Genomic DNA, 14,222 nt, shown 5'->3' on the forward strand with positions numbered 1-14,222 from the left:
GTGTTCGCTGGCCATTGGAATCACCTAGGGAGCTTTAAAAAATACTGCTGACTGGGTTCCACCCCCAGAGATTCTGACTTATTAGTCCCAGATGTAAGGTAGGCAGCAGGAGTGCAGAAAGCTCCCAGGTGGTTCTAATGGACAGTCAAGGTTGAGAACTGCTTTCACAGAATGCAAGTTGTTGAGTATGAAGGGTTACATTCATTCTTTCTTTTTTTTTTTGGCTGTGCCAGGAGACTTGCGGGATCTCAGTTCCCCAACCAGGGATTGAACCCAGACCCTGGCAGTGAAAAGCTTGGAGTCCTAACCATCAGGCCACCAGGGAACTCCCAGAATTACATTTATTCTAACGTCAACCTCCAAGTACAGATTTCTCCCCTCTCACCTCTGTGATAATTCACATCACCTTTTATTTGTGTAAATGCGCTCTTATTCCTAAAGCCTACCAAATGCCATTTACAAACTGGAAAAAGGTCAAAGTGTGTTCTGGTTTCTACCATTCATTTTCCCTCCAACACAACTGAAGAATGAAACACTAAGGAAATGAAGGGAAATTATCCTAAGACACAAAACTCAGGCAGCACAAACAGCTCAAATGCAATAAGAGGAGCTCACAGTGGCAGGCTTGTATTAAAGTTTAAAAAAAGATAAAGAAAAATAAATTTAAAAAAACAATTGCTTTGAAATTCATCATTCACTAAATGGAAAATTTTTCAAATATTAAAAAAAATAATTTCCCCAGGACTTTCCAGTAATGGCCCAACTTGTTTTAACTTAAGACAATGAATTCCAAATTATTGCCCCTCTTCAAGCTTTCTTTTAGGTAGTGTGCATTTACATTTTGGCTTCGGATCATGGGGAATGCAAACTACCGTCACCTAATTTTCAAACAATACTACTACATTACCTAACGTTAGAAAAGTATATTTCCAAAATGGTTTCAAGTACTAATAATAGCTTCTATTTATTTCTGTGTACCAGGTAGCATGCTAGGCACTTTATCACATGATCTCCAATTGTTCCAACAGCCTCATAAGGTTAACTCTACAATCCCATTTTATAAACCTAAAAAAGGAATCTAGGAAAGATCTTTAAGAAAGATTTTAAATTACATACGTAATCACCGAGCTGCTGCGTGGCCCTGCTCAGATTCAAACCGGAGTCCTTCTGACTCCCAAACCTGTGCTTTTCGTACCAAACAACCTTGTTTAATCATCACAAGTAGAAAGACCTGTGCCCAATTATCCCCATTTGCCCAATGAAAAACAGAGAGATCACATAATCTGCTCCACAGCCCAGAATGAGTTAGAAGGAGCCTGTCTCCCCACTCCCCAGGTTCTTTTAAGGACCAATCACAGTTCACGTGTTATATTAAAAAAGCTAGCTGACGGCAGTTATGTAGTACTGATGGGGAGAAATCAAATGCTCCTGATTTCTGAGAATCTTCAACATTACTGTGAATATGGCTTAACTTCAACACAGGTATGGTATATTCCTGTCTGTTCCAGGCCACCTAAGAATCAGGTATCAGGTTTAAGTCCTTTATTCGCCCCAGAATCCTCTTATGAATCCTATGAGCAACGATGGAGAGAACAAACAGGCAAAAGTAGCATTTTCCATGCCTCTGGCTCATCCTTGGCTGCCCCAACACTGCCACCAGGCACTCAGCAGGACATCCTGAAGGAGGGCAGACATCACCTTCTATGGGATTTTTCCTTTATTTGTAAAACAGTAGAGATTATGCCATAAGAATCAGCCAGAAGGTCTCAGCTCCACGAGAGCCGCTATCTGAGGTCGGCTCCCAGGGGGAGTGTATCATGTCATATCCCGGCAGAAAGGTTTCCTCTTCTGTAAGCTGCCAACACCGCATTCTTATACCTGTATTTCGAAAACTGTGTCTTTGGATGTGTTGTGTCCGAGAAAAGATTCTCGAGCAAAAGTAGACACAACACAGCTTCCCTGCAAGAGAAAGCAAACAGGCTTTATCACCTAATAAACATGTCTCAACAATCAATACTTATTTGCCCTCTTTTCTGAAGCAACTCTTAAGAGTCACTTGAATTCTATCACTACGGATAATTCTTGAAGAAATTGCATTGCCGCCTCCTAATGATCTTAAAACGAAGCAAGCGCCTCATTTTATTAATAAACTACCAACTGCCCAGAGGAGCTGGTTCAAAGGGGAGTTAAGATATAGCTAAAATTGAGGTCTTAATCATTCCGATGTGAAAGAACTCTACTGTGTTTTCGAACCTCACCAAGCCCGGTCTCCCAACTGCCAGCAGCAAGAACAAACAGATGTCAGGGCTATTTGTCTTCTTCAAAAATGACAGAAACTCAAAAATCTATCAGATGGATGTGTCAGCAGCAACAGCCCAAGCCCACTGATTAGTGAGGTTTATGCACCTCCATTTTGGCTCAGGACAAAATCACTTTCCAAGCTTTTTAACTATCAAACGCCCACTTAGATATACAGGCCAGAGAGATCTAGGGAGCATCTTTAGTGTGAGGTACGCTACACAATGTGGTCACGTTCTATGTGACTTTAAAGTATGCAAATTTGAAATGTGGTAGAATATAAAAATATTAAATAATGTCTCCTTAGGCACACGTGTGCAGGCCCCATGGGATGGTTTTTTAAAACATTAAGAACTGCAAAATTCCAAAGCTCAAAATTTGAGTACACTGTATACGGCACCTACACTATTGCCACATCCCAGTGCTATCTTATCTGCTAAACAAAATGCCTATACTCCTACCCCATTCATGCACATGCATTGGAACTTTATGAAGCAATTTTAATGATCACTATTGCTGGTATCTTAACTTCCTTGTTGTGATTATTTTAATGTTTTTTTATGCCTTAAAATAATACCATCCAAGTGGTTATGTTGGCGCTAATGCAGAAAAAATAAACTCTTGCACTATTAACTTTGGACTAGAGGTAAGATGTGATCAAATGCTACATTAAAAAAAGGCCAAACCACCACCACGAGGCCACCTGATGTTAATTTAGGCAAACTCTAATCCCAGGGAGAGACAACTTTTTCTTAAAGGACCAGACAGTAAATATTTTAGCCTTTGTAGGCTGTAAGATCTCTGTCACAGTTCTTCACTTTTCTGTTGTAGCTGGAACATAGCCAGGAACATAGGTGTTTTCTAATAAAACTTTATTTACAAATGGAGGCCACAGGCTAGATTTGGCCCCCAGGTTACAGCTGGCTGACCTCTGCTCTACAGCTATGGAGCTAATCACCGCCCCCCCCAGCCTTTTCTTTTAATGTAGCATTTTACTGCTCATAAAAGGTAGTTCCCCCATCTACAAACATTCTCCCACTTCCAGTAGATATAATTTTGAGAAAATAAAAAGTTCCGTTAAAACAGGAGTATTTCAAACTTGCCAAATTTTGTAAAATCAGTCAAGAAAATGAGCTAAAAGTAATAAGCTGGCAACAGCACTGCAGCAACAGCAATGCCTCAAAATGATCCATAACATGTTTTTCGTGATGCTTACATAACTGTACATATGTGTCAAAACTTACCAAATCCTACATTGAAATTAGTCATTTTAACTATGCACAGATGATACCTAAATGAAACTCGTTTTGAAAAAAGCTTAAAGTCTCAGCAATAGCCCCTAATTTGCAGTAATTGTAGATCCAAGTGGTAAGAGTATACACCTCTTACTTCATGTTTGATCCTGAGGAAACTGGTCATAAATTATGACAGTTAGAACTATGTAAATCCTTTGAGAACTCCATTGCATTAAATGCACCTGTCCTGCACTAAACTCGTAGTTATCCAGACCTCAACTATTTCACTTCAGCGAGGAGGAATTGGTTGCTTTTTAGAAACAATACAGGGACTTCCCTGGTGGCACAGTGGTTAAGAATCCACCTGCCAATGCAGGGGACACATGTTCGATACCTGGTCCGGGAAGATCCCACATGCCGCGGAGCAACTAAGCCCATGTGCCACAACTACTGAGCCTATGTGCCTCAGCTATGGAAGTCTGTGCACCTAGAGCCCGTGCTCCACAACAAGAGAAGCGACAGCAATGAGAAGCCCGGCACTGCAACCAAAGTAGAGCCCACTCGCCTCAACTAGAGAAGGCCCATGCACAGCAACGAAGACCCAACACAGCCAAAAATAAATAAAATACGATAAGTTTTAAAAACAGAAAAGGAAATACAAAGCCCTGAGTTCATGACTTAGCTCTCCACCACAGTAAAAGCAAAACAAAAAAACAAAAACATGGGTCATTTAAGACAGGAGGTAATACTTGTTTAGTTTCCTCTTTCCCATTAGCAACACTTTAAATCACAAACACAAGTTGATGATTTCAAATACGAGTTGTTGTTGAATCTCAACTCTTTTCTTTTCAGTCATCTTTGCTCCACTGTGGAGCCTGTCAACATTCAAGCAGGGGGAAGAAAAAAAGAAAAAAGGGCAAACAAGCAGAAGCAGAGATGCTAAAATCAGGGAAAGGCCCCACAAAGAAAATCATTCCTCCTCTGATTAATCTAAAGTCGACGGAATACGTGACAACACTTTCAAAGCCCCAGCTATTAGCTTTCGCGGGGCTTGCGTTTCACCTGTCTCAAACTCAGAGATGAGAACTTATTTAAAGCAATCATTCTCAAAGTGTGTTCCATGGATCAGCCTCACCAACATCACCTGGGAACTGGCTAGAAGCACAAATTCTCAGGCTCCCCTCCCTGCAGACCTAATGAATCAGAAATTCTGAGAGTGGGACTCACCAAGCTGTGTTTACCAAATTCTCCAGATGATTCTGATACTCACTAAAGTTTCCAAATCACTAATTTAAAGTCTGAAAACCAAGGTACACTTGTAAGTGGAGTTTCCTCGTCCTCTCTTTTAACTTGGAGCTGACTTTAGATCCCACCCTGCAGGATAAGATGGGCTCTGTGCTCAAGTGCACAAGTACTAGTGGTGCTTGGTGAGCCTCACAGGAGGCCAGCCTGGAAAAACAGGGGGATATGGCCAAGTTCTTCTCCACAGCTTTTCCACGTACAGAGATGTGGGAGCACGCCACATTTAGATTCCATGCCAACATTTTTTGAGCACCTGCCATGTTCCGGGCTTGTGCTAAATGAAATTATCTTGCTTAGCCGTTCCAATAATAAATAAATGTATTAGATGTGTTATGTATACAGAGGCTTGATATTAATCAGAATGGAGTCAAACCCGCAAACAAGCAGAAACCTTTGTAATTCTCCAATTCTCATTCACAGGCCTGGCCAGCACGCTTTGAATGCTGAGGTCCTCGTACACAAATATTCCTTGTGCTTCCTCTTTGGTTAACTGTTCTCAAACTTTATTGTATATCAAAATTAGAGACCAAGTTGCTTATACAAAACCATGTATACTCTAGTTTTAAGCCAACATAAGGAAATTTGAGGCAATTCTGAACTACCCACAACAATGTGTGCGCTACTCAAAGGTTTTACCTTCTCTCAGATGTTAAAAATCAAAGTCCAATCAATCTTGTAAGATGCAAATCCACTATACAAATTTATTTTAGGCTTTGAGTCTCTCAGATAATTTTGTTCTGCCCTTTCCACCATGAAGACCATTGTCCTTGAGGCAGACAATAAAAACTTAATAAAAAAAGGAAGTAATTCCAAAATCCCGCTGCTTATCTGTTAACCCTACATCACTTGCCCTAAAAGTGCCATGTGCTACAGCACAAGTGCTATATTCTTCATCCTGTGCCCGTGGCAGACATCACTAATCAATCATAGTACTCTTACCCAGAGCTGGAGAGTTATTCTCAAGGCCTTGGAATCTTTCTCAGTAGCATTTCAGGGAGCACCCCTGCCCCCAAATCGGGAGGAGTATTCATGACTGGTAAAATGTCTGTATTTCACTGGCCAATCAACATGCCCCTTTCTTGTCTTCTTTGAACAGTTGAAGCAGTTTAAAGCTGCTCCAAATACAATTTTAAACCCCTCCTTTCACTGTTCTCAGGGCAATAAAATTAAGCTTCAGTTAATTCTGAACTGCAGTCTCTACAAACCTACGCCACCTTGAGGGTGCTAATCATGGTGGATTGTGTTAAACAGTTTAAACAATTTGAGTGCAGTTGTAACCCAGAACGTAGTACAAAACTGCTTTGAAAATCAAAGAACCGAGTAAATAAAGGTACAGAACGGATAACAAAAACCTGTGAGGCAGTATCCCACGCATATAACGGGGAAACGTACAGCATGAATAGCCCAGGGAGGCTGATGCGTAATACTCAGGCTTATAAGCATGAAGACATGGCTTGAGTAAATAATTCTGATTTTGCTTTTGGTACTCACTGATGATTCTTTATTCAGCTAAGGGGGCACCACACTGTTCCTTTAACAGCATCTCCATTATTCTAATTCCCTAAGGAGAGAAGAAAGAAAAATCAAAATGCCACATTTCACGGACAAGCACTTTTACATTTATCACAACCTTTCCCTTCAAGGAATCCAAGCCATGGCCGTATATTCTTTTCAGAAAAGGCTCGTAGTCATACTTTACATTTTTATAAAATCCTACTCAGCAATTTCACATACATTATCTTCACATGTGCTCAGAACTACTCAGGGAAGCAGGCAGACCAGAACTGTGAATCTTCCATTTTAAATATAAGAAAGCCATCCAAGTGATGTTAAGAACTTCCTGAAAGTGGCCCAGTTACCGAGTGGCACTGCTAGAGATGGAATAATCATGGTAATAGTTAATACTACAATAGTGACATTAAAAATCACAGATCACCATAACAAGTATAATGATAACAAAAAAGTTTGCAATTACTAAAATGTGACACAGAGACACAAAGTGAGCAGACGATGTTGGAAAAATAATGCCGAAAGACTTGCTTGATGCAGGGTAGCCACAAACCTTGAGCTTGTAAAAAGTGCAATATCTGCGAAGTGTGCTAAAGCAAAGCATGATAAAACGAGGTATGCCTGTGCTCACTGAACACTTACAAATGTGCTAGACTCACTGCTAAGGTCTGTATGTGCATTATCTGAGGTAGTGGGTGCAGGGTGCACCACGGAGGTACCCCCGGGACTCAGGCACTCCTCCCCCTTCTGCCAGCACCATAGGCTGGTACACAGCTACCCTCAGCGAAAGGGAGATGCATTCCCTGAGGTCATGCCCCTCTGCAGAGGTGGCCCACATCTCATGGCTGGTGGGTATAGTGTAGAAAGGCCCAGCCCCCGCCCACAATTCGGGACAACTCTGAACAACATCCCATCGCCACAGTTCCCCACGGGATCAGCTGGGACCTACATCACAACTGCATCGCAGTTCAACGTCACCTTCTACCTAATCCTGCTTGCCTCGCTCCCTTACAAGAGTTGTTTCCGAGAGCCCTCTCCAGTGACCCTCCACATAAAAATGTCCATCTGAGTCTGTGTCCGAGAGCCGACTAGGACACCTTGTTTACTACACACAAAATCTATGAACAAGTACTATTCTTACCCCTGTTTTACTGATGAGAAAAACAGAAATTCAAAGAGAGTTAAGTAATTTTCCCAGCGTTATACAGCTATTAAGTAATAAAGCCAGGGAAGGAACAGACACTGAATTCTGGTTTCAAGGGCATCCCTTAACCTTGCAAGGCTCACTCAATGACTGTATGCATCAAGCTGTTTGTACGCAATCAAGCTGACTGCCCACCCACCCCTGCCGGTCAAATTCTACCCTGGAAGAAAGAGGAAGCAGATACTCCCTCTTTCCTCCTTCAAGGACAAGTTCTGTACCAGAGGCTGAACCTTCAGACGGAAAGGCAGGATTGTGATGTAATTATGAACTGGGGTGTTAAGGAACTCAAAGCTGGATTGTGGGGAATGGGACACAATGCTCTCAGGGACAGGAGTGTGGATGACAGGGAATAATAATGATCAACACTAACTTAAACTGCAGGTCCCCAGGCCCCGCACAGGAAGGCTTTGATTTCATAGGACTCAAGTAGGCCCCAGAGAGCTGTACCTTTAACAAGTACCAGCTGCTCGCCATGGTCAGGCAGGGCTGGGAGACACTGAGTGGGCCTACAAGTGAAAGGCAGGGACTTCTTACCTGGGGTTTGTTCTGAGCCACGGGAGGGGGATGCACCTCGAGAAGACAATAAAATATATTGAGTACCAAAGTACACTGAACAAAATCTAACGTTTCCTTGAGGTTTCCGAAGGTCCTTCAGATTCTAGCTGGCTGTCACCACAAATACTGCCACTAGCTGGAGAGGAGGAAGTATTAATTAAAGGATCTTGACAATGCCAAGGAGCACGGACTGTGGGGTGAGCCAAAACAGTAGACTGTAGGACCAGGAGCCCTGTTGTCAGAGTCAAGAGACCTGGGTTCTGGTCACAGCCCTGCCAATTATTCTGCTGGGTACCTTAGGCTAATCACTTTTACAAAGTTGTAGCTTAGACCAGAGAGCTAAGGGGCCTGGGAGGTTGACTGGATAGTGCAGGCACACACCAGAACTACTGGGGGAAGCCACAAAAGCGAATACAGATTCCCAAGCTCTACCCAGACCCATTCAACCAGAACTTCGAGGGCTGGGGCATGGAATCTGCAAACATTCCTCATGTGGTTCTGAAGCACAACTAGCTCATATACTAGAATTTGTAAAAAGCAGCTTGATACCACCTCTGCAAGCCTGGGAATTGAGGAAAAAATGGTCCTTAATCATTTGTGAAGATACAGTATATACTCTTGTACTCTTAGAGCTACTCACCTTTTTAAGAATTAGGGGGAAAAGGAGGGGTTGGGGGATGAAACAACCAGTGGAATGAAATTTAACTTAATTCTTAACCTAAGATCTGAATTGTGCTCACTTCTGCTCTCTCTCCCTCAACCACAGAACAGCTAACAAACATTTACTGTGTACCTGCTATGTGCACTGGAGATTAAGTGGTGAACAAACCTAAGTCCCTGCATTCATGGAACTTACAGACTAATAGATTTCATTCCCCTTGTCTCAACTTCTTTTGTTTGTTTCAACAAACCCCTGAGCAATAATTAAATGCCTTCCTTCTATTTTCAGGAAGAATAAAAATAGCCATGTTACGCCACAGTCGCAAGCTTCTTTTTGCACAGTGGGCCCATAAGTCTTGTTGGTATGTCTTTAAAACCAGAAAAGCAGACTCCTTCCTTAGGAAGTGAGCACAGGTAAGCTCTTCCCGTCTGTCTAAATTAAGAACGCCACCATCTACTGAGCTGAGCACTAACTGACATAAGTGAAGATGCTGGGGTTTGCCTTGGGAATTGAAAGACATTATTTATTGAATCAATTATGCTCACACTGTGACAGTTGATTTTCTTTCCCTTTTTTGCCCCTCTCTCATACCACTTTAGTCTTTTTAAGCAGAACAGTTAGAAACAGAAGGTGGAGAACAGGGGCAAACAGAGAGAGACCTATAAATGAATTAAAAACAAAAAACAAAACACCTACCAGGGAGGCCAAGCCATTATTTAGTCTGTCTCTTTGGTAAGGAAGGACCAAATCAAAACCCAATCGATAGAGTCCTTTCGAATAGTTTCAATGCTTAAAATTCAACCCCTAAGAGATCAGGCTTAAAGGGGCTAAATTTACACCACTTATCACACAGTGATGACTGAAATGCAGAACGAATATTACGTGGATCCACCTTTATAGATAGAGCTTAACTTAAAAGCTTTTTGGACTGACAAACCATAAACCAGCTTGATTTTATTATGTCCTTCCCCTCTGAGAATTTTTTCTCCCTGTTACCAGGCCATCTTTTCGTATTTGCCAAGGTACAGACAAGGGAGCCCTCTCAGGCTCATTTCCCTAATTCCAGGGCTGTGCTGGCCAGACACGTTCCCACAGAGGAGTCCCAGAGTCACGTCTTTCAGATTCAAAACACTTCACCAATTCCCCACTCTAGAAGTATCTGAAAAATAGCTGATATTACAGAAAACGAAAAGCTTGCCTGAAGAGAAGGCAGAATAAGTTGGAACTAAATGTGGCTAGATCCAGATGCTATCTTTATTTTGTTATCAAACTGATGCTTCCTTAAGAAGCTCTGATTTACCTATGAGTCCCCGAAGAGGGCTGCATGAAGGGAGGACCTGCAGAAGCTGCTAGAAGATGAATGGTTTGAATAAGACCCAAGCCTGGTTATGAGTGTGACATACAGAGTGAGGGGAAGGTCCAAGCAGAGGAGAAGAGGGTAATATTAGACGTTATAAAAATTACAAAGTTCTTGGGGAGTTCCCTGGCCATCCAGTGGTTAGGACTCTGTGCTTCCACTGCCAGGGGCCTGGGTTCGATCCCTGGTTGCGGAACTAAGATCCCACAAGCTGTGCGGCACAGCCAAAAAAAAATTACAAAGTTCTAAAGCAGTTCTCAAAAGACACATATATAGGGAGCTCTTAACAAAAGAGAATTGCTCAGGTAGTTATCACAATGATAAAAGATTGGCCATAATTAGACGAAGAACAACTGTTTGTGTACTGAGTGTTTACCAGAAGCTAGGTACTGTGATAACCAGATTACGCACTGGAAGACCTCTCCTCCTGCCACTGAAAACAAGCTTTCTTTTGGATCATGGCTTTGGAATAAGTACCGGAAACAGTATCCATGCCCACCGTGTGTAAAAGACTGCACTGCTGCTGTGAGGAATGAGATGCATATAAGACTTGATGCTTCTACTCAAGAGGGCATCATCGGTCTCTTGGGAGGAATCAGAGGAATGCAAAATAACTGAAAAACAACACAGCCTCTGAGAAACATTACCACACTTGGGGAAAAAAAAAAAGGTCAATGGAAGAAGGGAAGTAGAGACTGATCTTGCGTGAACGGAGGACCTGCAGAAGCTACTAGAAGGTGAATGGTTTGTATAAGACCCAAGCCTGGTTATGAGTGTGACATACAGAGTGAGGGGAAGGTCCAAGCAGAGGGATTAACAAAAGGCATGGGGGTGGGAACATCAGTCCACGTGCAGTTAAGCGGACTGGATGCAGCAGGAGATGAGACTATTACACTTCCAATGTTTCCACTCCCCCGCGAACTCCCCACCTGCTCACACATACTCTTCCTCCCACCTTAGTTCTGCTCTTTCCTGGAAGAGACAACAGCACATAAAACATCTCACAAATAGCCCTGTAATTATGCAACAACACTCTTAAAAGGTTTTAGGGTTGAGTCCAAGCTAGCTGTGAAAACTTGGGCACCTTACTTAAATTCTCCAACCTTCAACTGCCTCATCTTTGAATGGAGATAATATAGTAACATGGGTTTGTGCTAAGAATTTGTCAAAATAATGTCTGATCTGGTTTCCACAGTACCTAGCCTCTGGTAAACACTCAGTAAATGGTTGTTCATCTAAATCTCTTTCATGATCATCTAATCCCACTAGAATTCAAATCCCATAAGGCTAGGGGCCTCGTCTGTCTTGTTCAAGATGGAACCCCTAGGAAAACAATGCCCAGTACACAGAAGGCATGCAGTAAATGTCTGCTGAATGAACAAATGAATCTATCAATCAACCCATCAACCATCAGCTTACAAGTCTACCACACTAGATGGTAAGGTGCTCAGAAACAGGGAGCAAAAGTTACTTACGTTTGAATCCTTATTGTCTGGTGCAGAATCTGGCACAAAATACATGCTCAATGTTGATGAATCGTAAGATGGACCAACTGATACTTCTGAATGCCAGGCTGATGAGTGTGAGTTTTGGAATTATAGTGCGATCTGCCCAGTAGTTGGCATCCTAGAAAGTGTGGTGAAAGGTCCGGATAACAGGGGCTGCCATAGGAAACGAGAAAAAACCAAACAAGGAAAGAATAAAGAATGAAAGATAAAAGGAAGGGAATACTGCGGAAAGAACCGACAGCAAAGCAGGGACTTGAGTCCTGAAGAATCCTGATTAGCTGACAGGAGTTAGAAAGTGACATAATCTCAGATGCTGAAGTGTGCATTATAAAACCACTCACCTTTTGATAAAAAGGCACACATCGAGTTTACTTTAAAAATCTCGCTTCCCTTTTGAATCTAAACTTTTTTTATTAAGTTGGTTTACATAAAACTTTCTCGGAATCTTTTCATTTACTTTATGTAGAATCATAACAGTATGAATAAATGGTAGAAAAAAGAAAATGTCGCTTCCCTGCTTCAACCCTTCAACAGTGTTCCACTGCTCTTAAAACGTAAGGCTCTGTCTGATCTGCCTCTAACCCACTTCAACCGCAGGGAGGGGAGAAGGGAGGAATCCGCATTCAGTTTTCTCATCAAAAGATAAGAGAGGGGCTCCCCTGGTGGTGCAGTGGTTAAGAGTCCGCCTGCCGATGCAGGGGACACGGGTTCGTGCCCCAGTCCGGGAAGATCCCACATGCCGCAGAGAGGCTGGGCCCGTGAGCCATGGCCGCTGGGCCTGCGCGTCCGGAGCCTGTGCACCGCAACGGGAGAGGCCACAACAGTGAGAGGCCCACGTACCGCAAAAAAGAAAAAAAAAAAAAAGGTAAGAGAAACACTGCTCAATGCTTCTCCAGGAAAAGATTCTTTGCCACAATAAAGTATCTTTTAATCTGATGCTGTCCAATTCTTTTATATTTAGGATTTCTCATCTACAAAACTAGAATAACACCAAACAACAGGAGTTCAAATGTAGCGGCACATACTGTGTGCCAGGAACTGTGCCGAGTACTTCATCTGCACTGGCTTATTTTACCCTCCTATCTGCCTTAGAGAGTATTTTCTTCTTTTGGATGAGACCCAAGGCTCAGAGAAATTAAGCATCTGGACCAAAATCACATAATAACCAAGAGGTAGAGCCTTGATTTGACCCAAGGCAATCTGGATTAAGAATCCAGGATCCAGGATCTTACAACACTGGGGGCTGTAGGGTTTTAATGAGATTGCATGTGTGAAGACACCTAGTATGATGCTGGGTACACAGCAAGGGCTTTCCTTCCCTTCCCTATTGATTATGTTCAAAAAGCCTACTACATAAAGCAGGTATTTCAGCCCTACGCCCAAACTAAATGGCATGATTCTTAATATACAAATCAATATTTAATCGCATCTACAAATTATTTTAAATATAATGCTTTTCAAGTAGGAATATCCTAACAGACTGTATGACTTCCAGATAATTTTCCCACAGGGGCTAATAAACTATTGAGTAAGATTCACTTTTATTTTGATAAGTAACTCAAAATCTTTAGGTGTAACTGCAGAACATTAAACTGATACAGTAATTTAGATGTCTTTGCTTCACATTATAAAGCTTCCTCTCTCCTTAAGGAGAACATTTAATCTCACAGTTTGTAAAGGAAAAGAATATATTCCAAAATAATAAAATCTAAAAATTGGAAAGCACATTATATTATCTAGTCCAGATAGGAAGCTCTCAGCAAAGAAATGAAAGTGGCCCATCCTGTTTAAGGAGTTGTCCCGGGGTCAAATATCACAATGGAAGATGACAAAGCCATTTCCCTATTGCCAATTTGCAAATAAACCCTGATCTGACACGAACCTTTTGTTGGCTAAAAGGCATTTAGTCACTGGTCTCCCACCCTCCAGTATGACTCAATAAGTCTATTTCCATTTTTAGTTTTTTTAAATGTGACTTGTATATAATTTCAGTTTTTCTGACTTAGACCATGCAAAATGTGGCTTGTTCATGTGTATCTGTTGGGTATAATTAACAGTAATTTTTTTAAACATCAAAGCCAGCCTCCCATGCAGTGCCACATCCACCCATGACATTTCTGACAATTGTGATCTTGCTTAAAACCTCCATGGATGGGATGCTTTATACTCCTTATTCCCTCTGTCTCAGGCCTAATTGTAAGACAATCTTCCTTACATTGAAGCAGCACTGGCTCGGTGCCTGGCACCAAAGGGTCCTAGTACCAAGTCTTGTACCAACTCTTATACTACCAAACAAAAAAACCAACAAGGTTCCTATCAATTCCCTTTATTAGCTATTTTTTTCACTATTCATCAGATTTAAGCTCAGTCATAATTTCCCCTTGTTTCTTCCCTATTCTGAGAGAGAAAATGGTTAGCAGCATGCTTGTACATTTAATCAATGAATTGTCTCTAACAGAGTAAGTAAATTCAACTGATGCCTAGACAATAAACAAATCCAGTGGGTGCCCAGATAATTCTCTTTTTATCTTAAGTTCGTATATACCCTATCAGAGAGGGGACGGAGATTTAAAATCAGGTTGGGTTGACTCCA

General features: G+C 41.9%; 1 protein-coding gene across 3 annotated transcripts in view; it reads right to left on the minus strand.

Annotated features, from left to right (window-relative positions):
* Positions 1 to 976: 976 nt before the first annotated feature.
* The window catches only part of PRELID2 (PRELI domain containing 2), an 81,011-nt gene continuing 67,765 nt past the window's right edge, over positions 977 to 14,222 (minus strand). For 2 of the 3 annotated variants that reach the window (XM_029217788.1, XM_029217790.1), the window contains one exon: positions 11,704 to 11,782. In XM_029217788.1, coding sequence (XP_029073621.1) covers positions 11,717 to 11,782 — 66 coding nt within the window. In that variant the 3' untranslated portion in view covers positions 11,704 to 11,716. Of the gene's footprint in view, positions 1,960 to 6,326; positions 6,397 to 11,703; positions 11,783 to 14,222 lie in introns of those variants that run through there. The other variant, XM_029217789.1, reaches the window with a different exon arrangement.

The sequence above is a fragment of the Monodon monoceros genome, unplaced genomic scaffold, assembly GCF_005190385.1.
Source record: "Monodon monoceros isolate NGI ecotype Baffin Bay Population unplaced genomic scaffold, NGI_Narwhal_1 Super_Scaffold_12, whole genome shotgun sequence".
Taxonomy (NCBI): Eukaryota; Metazoa; Chordata; class Mammalia; order Artiodactyla; family Monodontidae; genus Monodon; species Monodon monoceros.